At 39.6% G+C, this 13348-nt stretch overlaps 1 protein-coding gene across 2 annotated transcripts in view; it reads right to left on the bottom strand.

Moving 5' to 3' along the window:
* Positions 1–5532: 5532 nt before the first annotated feature.
* The window catches only part of LOC124862966 (protein kinase C alpha type-like), a 159853-nt gene continuing 152037 nt past the window's right edge, over positions 5533–13348 (bottom strand). For both annotated transcript variants that reach the window (XM_047357177.1, XM_047357178.1), the window contains 2 exons: positions 12980–13120; positions 5533–9056 (listed from right to left, as the gene is read on the bottom strand). In XM_047357177.1, the coding sequence (XP_047213133.1) occupies positions 8892–9056; positions 12980–13120 (306 nt within the window). In that variant the 3' untranslated portion in view covers positions 5533–8891. The remainder of the gene's footprint in view (positions 9057–12979; positions 13121–13348) is intronic.

Genomic DNA, 13348 nt, shown 5'->3' with positions numbered 1-13348 from the left:
ATATATTTAATGTCTTTTTATTACTTCTGGACCTTTCTTATGGTTTTTTATAAGCAATTCTTTCTAACCAAACAGTTTTTAATGATGTATCAGCTGTAACGAATCTTGAGCAAACACAGGTAAAATACAACACGATTCATATAAAAATGTCTCAATTGTTCCTTTAATTCCTTTAATGTGTTAAAAAAATAACTGTGAAAGGAAATTCACTGATTTAGATTGAAACCTTTCTTAGGCAGCTACTTTTAATAATATATATATATTCAATTCAATGATTCATTTTCTACCGCTTATTCCATAGTGGGTCACGGGGGAGCTGGTGCCTATCTCCAGCAGTCTATGGACGAAAGGCGGGGTACACCCTGGACAGGTCGCCAGTCCATCACAGGGCAACACACAAACAACCACACACACATTCATACACCTAAGGGCAATTTAGAGAGACCAATTAACCTAACAGGCATATCTTTGGACTGTGGGAGGAAGCCGGAGTACATGGTGAGAACCCACGCATGCACGGAGAGAACATGCCAACTCCATGCAGAAAGACCCCCAGCCAGGAATCAAACCCAAGACCTTCTTGTTGCAAGGCAACAGTGCTACCAACTGCACCACCATGCAGCCTCAATTCAATTCAATTCAATTCAATTCAATTCAATTCAATTCAATTCAAAAGTACTTTATTAATCCCAAAGGGAAATTAAATGTTGTTATAGCTCATATTATGAAGGTTTCCTCAAAGAGCCGTTGTAGAAGCTGATGGCTGTGGGCAGGAAAGATCTCCTGTAGCGCTCCGTTTTGCAGCAGATCTGAAGAAACCTCTGACTGAAGACACTCTGTTGCTGTAGGACAGTTTCATAAAGAGGATGCTCAGGGTTCTCCATAATGTTCTTCATTTTATGAAGAATCCTTCTTTCCACAATGATCTCCAGAGGTTCCAGAGGAGTCTCCAGAACAGAGGCAGCCTTCTTTATCAGCTTGTTGAGCTTTTTTAGGTCCCTGGCTCTGATGTTGCTTCCCCAGCAGATGATGGTAGAAGAGATCACACTCTCCACAACAGACTTATAGAAGATATGCAGCATCTTGCTGCAAACACCAAAGGACCTAAGCTTCCTCAAGAAGTACAGTCTGCTCTGTCCCTTCTTGTAGATGGCTTCACAGTTGCATCTCCACTCCAGTCTGTTGTTCAGGTGAACACCGAGGTATTTATACTCCTCCACTTCTTCTCCCATGATGGAAATCGTTTTTGACTTATTCCTGTTTCTCTTAAAATCTACAATCATCTCCTTTGTTTTATTCACATTCAAGATAAGATGATTGTTTCCACACCATGCCACAAAGCGGTCCACCACCTTCCTGTACTCATCTTCTTGTCCATCTCTGATCCACCCCATGACTGCAGAATCATCCGAGTATTTCTGCAGATGACAGGAGTCTGTCTTGTACTGGAAGTCTGAGGTGTACAGAGTGAAGAGGAATGGTGAGAGTACCGTCCCCTGTGGTGCTCCTGTGCTGCTGACTACCTGGTTAGACACACAACCCTTCAGTCTCACAAACTGTGGTCTGTTTGTCAGGTAGTCTTTGATCCAGGAGATTGTTGAGGCCTCCACCTGAGTCTTCTGGAGTTTCTGACAAAGCAAATCAGGTTGGATTGTGTTAAATGCACTGGAGAAATCAAAGAACATGATCCTCACAGTGCTGCTGACTTTGTCCAGATGACAGTGGGTTTGTTGAAGCAGGTGTATGATGGCATCTTCAACTCCTACTCCACAGCGATAAGCAAACTGAAGGGGGTCCTGATGGTTTACTGTTTGCTTACTCAGGTGGGCCAACAGGAGTCTCTCTAGGACCTTCATGATGTGGGATGTCAGGGCAACAGGTCTATAGTCATTGAGGACTGATGGGTGAGTTTTCTTTGGGACTGGAACAAGAAAGGGGGTCTTCCACAACACCGAAACCTTCTTCTGGGCCAGGCTAAGATTGAAGAGGTGCTGCAGAATCCCACAGAGCTGCTCTGCGCAGGCCTTCAGGACTCTAGGGCTGACATGATCTGGACCTGCAGCCTTATTCCGATTCAGTCTCTCCAGTTGTCTCTTCACTTGACTTCTTGAGACACACAGGTGGAAGGGGGAGGCAAAGGGAGCATCAGCATCTTCTGATATGGTTGAAGGTAAACATGTAGAAGCAGAAGGGTCCATGGCTGAGGTGGAAGACAAAACATTTGAGGTGTGACAGGAAAGATGTGGGTCAAAGGAAGGTGGGATGTCTGTTTGGCTGTGAGCAGGAGAGGAGGATGCGAAGCTTGTTTCTGAACTGAACCATTTTGAAGAATGTGTTCAGTTCATTGGCTCTGTCCAGACCTCCATCGGTCTGATCATCCTTCTGCTTGAAGCCTGTGATCTTCTTCATCCCTGACCACACATCTCTGATATTGTTATGCTGGAGCTTGTTCTCCAGCTTCTTCTTGTACACCTCCTTGCTGTCTTCTATCTTGACTTTAAGTTGCTTCTGTATAGTCCTCAATAATTCTCTGTTTCCCTCTCTGAAGGCTCTTTTTTTCTTGTTAAGCAGGTCCTTCAGGTCAATGGTGATCCAGGGTGTGTTACTGGGGAAGCATCTCACGGTTCTGGTGGGATGATGTTATCGACACAGAAGTTTATATAGTCGGTTACACACTCAGTCATGGTATGGATGTCCTCTCCATGTGACCTCAAAGCAACCTTGCAGGGCTTCTTCAGCTTCCTGTGACCATTTTATTACAGTCCTCTTTATTACAGGTTGCCTCTGAACAAGGGGCTTATATTTCGAGCAGAGAAAAACAAGATTGTGATCTGATTTGCCTAGAGGAGGTCTTGCTGTAGAGATGTAAGCATGTAAGATGTTAGCAACAACTGAGCGGATGGTATCACATGCAGTCTTATTCCAGTTTTAAGGTGGAACGTAAATTGTTGCCAAAATAACACTGGTGAACTCTCTGGGTGAATAATATGGACGAAAACTTACTGCCAACAGTTCAATATCTGGACTGCAGAGATGACACTTCACAGTGACATGTCTGACACCATCTGTTGTTCACAAGTACTGCCAGTCCACCTCCTTTACATTTGCCGCTCCTCTTTAAATCTCTGTCTGCTCGTATGGTTAAAAAGCCCAGCAGAGAGACGCAGGAGCCTGGGATATGATCCTGCAGCCATGTCTCCGTGAAACACATGATACTGCATGCCCGGTACTCTGGCTGGGTCCTTTGCAGGGCTTGGAGTTCATCCAACTTGTTTCCCAACGATCTCACATTGCCCATCATAACGACGAAGAGATGGTTTGAAGTTCCTCCTTCTCTCTTTTCTCTTAGCTCCTGCTCTGGATCCACGGCGTCTCCTTTTCAACTCATCAGGGATTTGGGGTTGTAATTGAAGTATTATTTGAGCTTTTGAGATATTAATCAGCTGATTGTAAGAAACAACCCCGTTGCCATGGCAGTGCATCATAACAAATGTCCAAAAGTATTAGGAAAAATCCTCCAAGCTGCACAGCATCTGACACCGGAGAGGACAGTCGTCCAAAAAAAATCAACTGTATCCACCACAAGAAGAAGAGTTCCCAAAAAAGACTCAATCAGAATCAAAAGTAACAGAGCTACTCCAACCTGCTGCCACCTTGAGTGGCGCAATTCTAGAATTTATATATATATAGATATATATTTATTTACATATCAAGCACCCATAGCCAACAGCCATTAATTGCTTACATTCAAATAAAAAAAAAAGATTTGCCAAATGAATGTTTTTAAATGCTGCAATGGACTGGCGACCTGTCCAGGGTGTACCCCGCCTCTTGCCCATAGACTGCTGGAAATAGGCACCAACTTCCCCGCAACCCACTATGGAAGAAGTGGGATAAAAAATGACTGACTGATTGACTTTAAATGTTACGGTATAACTGCATTAGGAATTAAATGTGCAAAGTGACAAATAGTGGAAACCAAAACAGGTAAACACAGATAATAAAAGTTTGGTATTATGTATTTAAAATACTAGTATAATGTCTACATTTTTGTTTGATTAGTATATTTTAAATACAAAATATTACATATGTTTATCTTGCCAAAGTCAAGTTAACCATTTTTCTATTTGAACATTTGTTTGGATTTGTAAAATCTACATAAACTCACAATTGTTGGAGGGAGAAACTTAATTAAATAACCAGAATGTCTGTGAGCCACCTTGCCATCCCATAAAATTATGTGGATAATTCTAAGGAGCCAATGTGAACCTATAAAAAAGTGTCAGCATGAGTTGTACAAAACCGTTACTGTGCAAATTTACTATGTCAAGAAGAGAGTATGTCACTGAATGCAGAAGAGAAACATACACATTATGTTTTTATTGCTTCAAGTGCTGCATTGTAAATGACTCTCAAAAGCCAATCACTATAAAAGCAAAGTGAGAATGAATAGTATGAGTGAACATCAGGAGACTCCACTGATTGTTCCTGTATGGAAGGTGAGAAGAACCAAAAATACTTGACTGTTCATGTGTCTTTACATTGTGTTTTTGCAGTATGGATGCATTCTAAATAATACACAGTTTTTGGCCATTGTCAAAATGTTTTTTACTCCTTTCTGACCTTTCATATATCTTATTAGCAGTGTGTGGGCGTGGCGATGACGCAGAGGTAAAGTGCGAAACCAATGTATGGAAACTATAGTCCATGACACAGCCGTCACTGTTTCAAGTCCCGGCCTGTTGTCCTTTGCTGTATGTCTTCCCCTTTCTCTCTCTGTCCCCTCTCTCAGTTGTCGGTCAACTTTCAAAATAAAGGCCACTAGTGCCACAACATTAAAAAAGAAGTAGTTGCAGAAAATTGGTGGTGGTGGTGGTAGCAGTAGGCCAAAGGTTTGGATAAATATTCAGCCAATGGGTCATGTATTCAACCTAATAACGTCCTGCCAGACAGGAGGAAACATTTTATTATTTGGGGAGAATTTACTCAGTTCTGCACTGGCTAATCTCTAGCATGAAGCTAAGGTCAAATTAATCAAAGAAGACACTGTATACTTTTATTAATCAAGCTTTGTTTGATTACCTGTGGCATTTAGGGTATATATTACCTCAAACTGGATTGAACAAAATTTTTTTTGTAAATGTTTAATTAAAATTACTAGTAGAGATATTCTATCTTGCAATCGTAGAGCTGGTCAATGGATGCAAGAGTTTTTGAGAGAAAAAAAATGAAGTACTTTAAAGTTGTTTCTTTTTGCTGTTTGTTGAACAAATATGGAATTGAACACATTTGAGCTATGATACGACACAATGAAATCAACCAACAGAACATTGTGCTGTATCTATCTATCTATCTATCTATCTATCTATCTATCTATCTATCTATCTATCTATCTATCTATCTATCTATCTATCTATCTATCTATCTATCTATCTATCTATCTATCTATCTATCTATCTATCTATCTATCTATCTATCTATCTATCTATCTATCTATCTATCTATAGATATAGAATTATATATATGTAGATATAAATATATACATTTCATACTTTATTTATACACAGTATCTGACATACCACAAAAAAACATAGGAACAAGAAGATTCGGGTTACAAAGCAAGAACATTGAGGGAAAACATACAAACCGCTCTTTAGCTCTAACTGTAACCTGTAGTAGTTCTTTCCTCTGACAAATCTTCCATCCAGCATTGTTTCTCAATATGAGACATGTAAACATTGTTTGTTTTAAACGATTTATTTTGGTCCGGATATATGCAGTGCCTAGAATGAATATTCATACCCATTGAACTTTTTCAATTTATTATATTGCAGTTTCATATTATAGTCCAGGGTTCTCCAACTCTAGTCCTCAAGAGCTAGTGTCCTCTTGCTCCAACACACCTCAATCAAAGAGTCAACTTTCCTGTACAGCATGTCATCAAGTTCTGCTTGGTAAGGAGCCATTAATTTGATTCAGATGTGTTGGAGCAAGGATGCATCTAGAAGTTATAGGACTCTGGGGGACTGAAGTTGGAGACTGCTGTTATAGACCAACATAACATAGTGTATAATGGTGAAGTTAAAGGAAAAGAAAAGCATTTTTACACTTTTTCACAAACAAAAATGTAAAAGGTTTCTTGTGCATTTACAACCAATTGCCTTCAGAAGTCGCTTGATTAGTTAATAGAGTCCATGTGTGTATAACTCATTCTCAGTATAAATCCAGCTGTACCGTGAAGGCCTCACAGAGTCATTAGAGAACATTAGAGAACAAACAGCATCACGAAGACCAAGGACGGGCAGACAGATCAGGGAAAAAGTTGTGGACACGTTTATATCAGGGTTAGGGTATAAAATAATACTGCTTTATCAACCATTTGAAAATGGAAAGAGTATGGCACAAGATATGATGCCTAAGCTGGCAGGTCAGGCAAGGAGAACGTTTGTCAGGGATGCAGCCAAAAGGCCCATGGTAACACTGGAGGAGGCACAGAGTTAGAAAGCTCAGGTGGAAGAATCTGGCAATTGCTTTACACCCTGCCTTTAAGGGAGACTGACAAGAAGTGAGTTGTTGTTGAAATAAAACCTTTGAAAGTCCCATTTAAAGTTTACTACAAGCACGAGACCCAGCCAACAGGTGGATGAAGGTGCAGTGGTCAGATGAGACTAGTGCTGATCACTATAACACATGATTAACCATGGGGGTCCCCATATCAGGATCCTGATACGGGGATAGTTTTCTTTGGCAAAGCTGGTCAAAGTTGATGTGAAGATGGATAGAGCAAAACACAAACCAACTTGATACAAACCTGTTAGAGGTTTACCTCTTAACGGGACAATGACCCTTAACATACAGTCAGTGCTACAATGGTACAGTTCAAGTAAAATCATACTTACATGTTAGTATGGCCTAGTCAAAGTCAAGAGGTAAATCCATTTCAGAATCTGTGGTAAGACAGATTGATGTTGAAAACTGTTTTTCAACAATGCTTTCCATCTAGTTTAACTAAGAGTGAGCAAAGCTGGTAGAGACACCCCAAAAAGATTTGATGATGTGTCATTTTCCCTCCACTTTACAGTTAAAGACCAAATTGTGTTGCTCTGTCACATAATATCCAAATAAAATACATTGAAATTTGTTGTTTTACTGTGACAAAATGTGAAAAAGGTTAAGGGGTATGAATACAAGTCACTGTAAGGAGTGCAAAGACAGGATGTTTAGATTTATTTCAGCCTTTTTTGAGTTGTGTAAGAATCTAAAAATGGCAGTTTTTTAAAGGTTTTCTATTGGAAGTTAATATCTCCTAGTAGCAAAATAGACAAAATAGATGTGTTGGACACATGAAAATGGGGTACCAGAGAATACAAATAGCCATGTAAAGCAATTCACATATCTTACACTACTCATATTTGAGTTTTTTAGCTAAACAGGTCAGACAGAGAAAAAGGAAAGACATGATCAGAAAAAAACCCAATAAAATGCACATTGCTGGCTGGTTTTCTCATTCTGTACGAGTCCAAGGTCTCTACATCATGCAGGGGCCTTTTTTCATGCTCGGATCAGGCCTCGCCGCACGCATGCACATGATATATATATATATATATAAACACATGACAGGTTTTGGCCACAGGGCGGTCCACCATTACAGCTCGGTTTGGAATTCAGTTTGTCTACAGAGGGAGTCGACCCTGTCGGGACCAAGGCAAGAGGGGTATTCGATCGCGCCACGCACAGGTAGTGCTGCATATTCTCTATATGACATTGAGTAGTAGAAAACAGCGGATAAATACTTGATATACATAAACGTAAGACAGGGTTTGCTGATACCAAAGCTACCAAAAAAATAAATAAATCAGCCAAAATTTATATAGATCTCTTTTCAGCACTAATCTAAACATAGAAATGTTTAAACTGTCTATGGTAGTAAAAGCACATTCAGTTTGTTGTATAAAATCTGCAAGTAACTTCTCTTTTTGAAACATATTTACACAAAAACAAAAGAAAAACAATGGGGTTGGACCTCTTGAACGTAAAAGTCTAACACAAAACTGAAACAAAACCTTTTTCCCAGTAAGAAACTTTTAATCCGAGCAAACATGTATATCGTCGAATTTTATATCGTAATACTAAACTTTACAGTCATACAAGACGTGTACTGCATCCTAGACTCTACAGCTCATACAGAGTCAGAAAATAAGCATGCAACAGAGATTTGCGTTGTGCATATGAAAATAGCATCTTCCTAACTCAGATTTTTCTGAACAACACTTGTCCACTGCGGCTAACATCGGCTGCGCTGAAAGGACCAGGACGCCGTGCAACAGTAATACAGTTTGCTTCTGTCTGTTTAAGTCGAGTCAGATATACTGTAGTAACACGTTCTACAAAACAACAGATACAAACAGTCTGTTGAGAGGTTTTGGTGAGTTGACAGGATAAGGAAAGGCCAGAGGTGGAAAAGAAAAGGAACAAGAAATGCCATAGAAATGTATTTTCATCTCTATTTTTTGGCACTTGTAACCGTGTACTAACTCTTTGAGTGTAGAAATGTAACAACCATGTAGATAAAGTTCAGGCAGAACAGAAAACAATGCTACAGTCTTTTTGTGCATTGCAGGGATGTGAAGGAAAACCGGATCGTACCTTTAACACCAAAAGAGATAGTAACCGATACAGAGACACATTCATTCACAAGATAAAAGGCTGCAGAAAACTACAGCTGGGAGGTTGGAAACACAGAGTTGGACTAAACAACGCACCACAGGATGATAGGTGGACATTTCAGTGCTATGTAATTTTTCCCCTTCCTCTAAATTGCATGATTCTCAGATGCAGAAACTAGAGGATAATTTAAGTTTGTTGACCACGGCATATTAGCTGTTTCCTCCTCATACCACGCTGTGCAGAGATGGATGGATGAACTGAGGGTTGATGAAGGAGAAGCCGGCAAATTCGCCCTGGTCGATGTTGGCGATGACCAGCTGGTCTGGAGGGGTCAGCATGGGCTGCGTGCGCGTGAAGAACTTGTCGAAGTTTTCCGCTCCCTTTCCACACTGAAAGAGATGAGAAGAATGTCAGAGGAGAGAGGGGGGAGTTATTTCAAACTTTAGAAAGCAATGTTTAGCTTGCATGAAGCTGTAATGAGGAAGGCTTAGCAGACAATGGACATCTTTTGCATCTGTGTTTATCTCTGCTCTGGGCTGTGGGTCATACAAACGTGATCATTCACACAGATGCACAAAGCATATATTTATATGCAGTGCGTATTCATACCTATATAACCTTTTCAGATGTTGTCATGTCGTATCCACAAACCTAAAAGTATTTTATTGTTATTTTATGTGACAGACCAATACAGAGTCATGCATAATTCAACCTGGAATGACTCACAAAGAGAAGACAGGGATGCAATTAGAAAAGTTTATTAGTGAATGTTTATTTCTTTGGCACGCGGACCCCAGTGGAAGACGTGAATTCTGAGAATGACATGCACTTGAATGAACATCTTAGGGTTAGATTTAGAGATGTCTTCCGATCCCATCCTGGTGGTGGAGTGGAGGCCTGAGGAGATTTGGAAGGAGTTTAAAAGCCAAATGGTGGAGATGGGGTGGAGGAGGGTCAAAGTTCAGCTGCAGAACGGAGGGATCCATGGATGAAGATCTTTTAAAGCGGAGCCTTGAAGGATGATTGGCCGGGGAGAAATGCAGACTTGACGCTGATTGGTGGAGCAGAGCCGCATGGAGGAGTAATGAGACGAAGCTGGAGGTGATGGTGAGTCTTCCATGTTGAATTTTCGTTTAAACTCCATTTGTCAGATGGAAGGATGGTGATTTATGGTTTTCAACTTTTTTTTACAGATAAAAATCTAAAAAGTGTGGTGTGCATTTGTATTTAGACCATTTTACTAGGAGTACATGTAAATAAAATTCTGTTTATTCAACTGCCTTCAGAAGTCATCTGATTTGTAAATAGAATCCATGGAGAATAATCTAAGTGTAAATCCAGCTGATTTGTGAGCCTCAGAAGTTTGCTAGAGAACATTAATGAACAAACAGCATCATGAAGAACAAGGAACACAGCAGACAGGACCGGGAGAAAGCTTTGGAGAAGTTTAAAGCAGGGTGAGGTTATAAAAAAACAATATTCAAAGCTTTGGACAGCTCATTGAGTACTGTTCAATCCATCATTTGGACATGGAACAGCAGCATCTGCACCTTCTTCACATTATGAGAAGACCCCACCTGCCCCGACCCATTCTCACTACATTCGTGCCATAAGGAACATTCTGACCAACTGTCTCTCTGTGTGATCAGGAGGCAACAGAACCTTTGAGATAAGGATTGTAAGAAAAATCTACATTTCTCTTCCATTTATTCAGGATACCTCACCTAAACCCTGCATTTCCTAAGCTAGAAAGATCATCACTGACCCTTCTCACACATACTACGGACTGTTTGACCTGCGGACATCTGGGAATTCAGTGCAGGACCACCAGGTTCTGTAACAGGTTTTTCCTTCAGGCCATTAAACTGCTAAACTCTGAATGAGAATATGGTGCTCATCCTGTATATCATGTATCTTCACTAATTAACATTTTTTAACCTTTTTATGGCAGACACTGTTTACTTTTGTATATATTTTTATCACTTTAAATACTATATAATACAAACAATAATGGTACAATTTTAACATATTTTGGGAATCTTACATTCATTTTGCTGCTACACTGTCAGAATCTACTTTATCAAAATACTTTCAGGTGTAATTACAACATATTTACTTGTGGGGAGGCTGAATACAAATCCAAAACACACTTTTCATATATTTTATTTGAAAAAAAAAATTAAAACTACTTCACAAGTACATACGACTTTCTCTTGGTCTATCACATAAAATCCATATAAAGTGATTTGAGGATTGTTGTAACAAAATGTAAAACGTTCAGTGGTATGAACACTTTTTCAAAGCCTTGTATACTCTCCGTAAACAATGAAACTCTTAAACATGTTATACACAACAAAAAGCAACTAACATGTTAAATAAATAAAATTCATCTTTCTAATGTACCTACTCAGGAGACCTATTAGCATTTCAGATATTTTCAGCTGCTCTGTAAATTTACACAAGCAGAGCCACCAGGGCTTAGCTGAACCTCTGTTTGCAGTCCCTTCAGACCAATTTATGTCACAGCATATGAGCTCACAACTGTAATAAGCCACACAGAGCAGCCTAAATAGATCCACCTGCTTTCAGAACTGCTTTCCACTCCTGTGAGAGTGGAGACAGTGGCATCCACTGTGTAGGCTTGCATTTATTTTGTGTAGAAGTAAAGGGGAACTCTGCTATATTTATCCTCAGCGGCTTCAGGCTTTCTGGGTACTGAGGGGATGAAGGGTTGGTTGGTCGGAGAGTTTTCTGTGACAGGAGGCAGTTTAGGTTAGTGCGAGCTTCTCAATTTTCAGCCTTCAGCTCCGCTGGGTGAATATAATCTATGACATTATAGCTAAAAATAAAAATAAATACATAAAAAACATAACATATATGCAAATCCCTGCATGCCCACTTGGGAGCTATGTTTGCAGGAAGCCATTTCCTTCAGGAAGTTATTTAAATTATTCAACAGTGATTTAAAATGACACATCACACTACGTGTCAGAAAATAACTAGGCAGGGTGCTTTATGCATACTTTCAGACCTCCAACATCTCTTTCAGGAACTGTGAAGAGACCAGTGAAATAAAAATTCCCAGGTGTATAAATACTGTACATTACTGACTTTGTGTTAAAAGATTTATTAGAAAAGTCCAGATGATCCACATTTGAAATATCCAATCACCTCTGTCTCTATGAACCCCCCTATGCAGCAGCCTGGAATTCTAAAATTGTACATAACTTAATGCCACAATACATTAGACAGCTAGAAGAAGATGATGGGGTGTTAGCTGAGTCATTTTCTCAATTCCTAATGAAATCTGAAAGAGCAACTAAAGCGGTGAACTCGAAGTCTGAAAAACTGCAAACAAAGCTCCTGATCCAAACAACAAAATGAGCCAAAAAGCATAACACAAAACAGTGTAGGAAAATCTAGGTTAAAATCCTCACAACATATTCATTTTACTGCAGCAGCATAATGTCAAACTGAAAACTTCCCAATCAAAACTCTAATTTCAGTACATTTATTCAGTTAAGAAAAATAGGTTTTGAAATGAAATCTCTGGAATGTTACGGTTACGGTTTTCTGCTTCAAGGTGGGTTTGATATGATACAAACAATGAATACATTGAATAATTCCTCCTCCTGCTTAGAGTGAATGGCATGGTGGAGGATCTGTGATGCTGTGGGTCTGTTTATCTTCAATGGGTCCTTGAAACCTGGGGACTGGCTATTTTAGTCCCCAGACCTAATCCCTGGAATGAGCTGAAGAGAAAACAGTATAAAAGTGGACCCCGAACTCTGGATGATCTAAAAGATCATTAAATGAGAAATTGTAAAAGATCCCTTTTTCGGCGTGCCCCAACCTAGACTGATGTTATAGGACAAGACTAAATGATGTCTTACGGTTGTACAGTATTAACAGATGCAGGAAGAAAGATTGGGTAACCTAATATTTTAACATTTACTAACAGATTTCCTCCCCACAACATGAATTTATTTTAAAGCTTAGTAACACAGCTTTACAAGGGGAGCTAGCAATTTTGTCGATGTTGCAGTTGTTAGCTCAAGTTTCACATTCGAATTCCTAACACACACAATGCAGATTTGAAAATAACTGGAAGTCTTTTAAACTAAATGTATTCGTAAATTCTAAAATGTTGGGAAAGAACTTTACAAATGCAATGATGTGCAAAAATCTCTCAACATGAGCAAAGAAATGATGCAGCTAGCTGAGGATAAATAGCTCTTATAGTCACTGTAAACTTTGTTATTGGGAACTGATATTATGATCCTCTGCTCAAACACAAATCCATTTCACTCACCACTTTAGGTTTAAAAGGCGGCTGGATCTCTTTGTTAGCGAGGCGTTCCCAGTCGATGCGTCTGAAGAAGGCTTGCTCTCTGATGTCCCGCTCACCCTCCAAGCTGCAGCCGAGACGCTTTGACGGATGCTTTGTCATCAGCTGAGAACAAACCAAATAAGAAGGATGATGAGACAAATGCAGCTTGGTGCTTTAAAAAATGACTAAATGACAAAAAAAGAGAGACAGAATAAACTGAGCTGTACATATTAACAATTAGCTTGATAATCACATGTAGGATCACTAACGTTTCCCAGATCCTGTGTCTGAATCATTCCCCTTCAATTTCAACCACAAATGATTCTTTGTAAATAAAAAGTGAAGCAAACA

Source organism: Girardinichthys multiradiatus, chromosome X (genome assembly GCF_021462225.1).
Source record: "Girardinichthys multiradiatus isolate DD_20200921_A chromosome X, DD_fGirMul_XY1, whole genome shotgun sequence".
NCBI classification, from domain to species: Eukaryota; Metazoa; Chordata; class Actinopteri; order Cyprinodontiformes; family Goodeidae; genus Girardinichthys; species Girardinichthys multiradiatus.
This window is presented reverse-complemented; position numbering and strand designations above follow the sequence as displayed.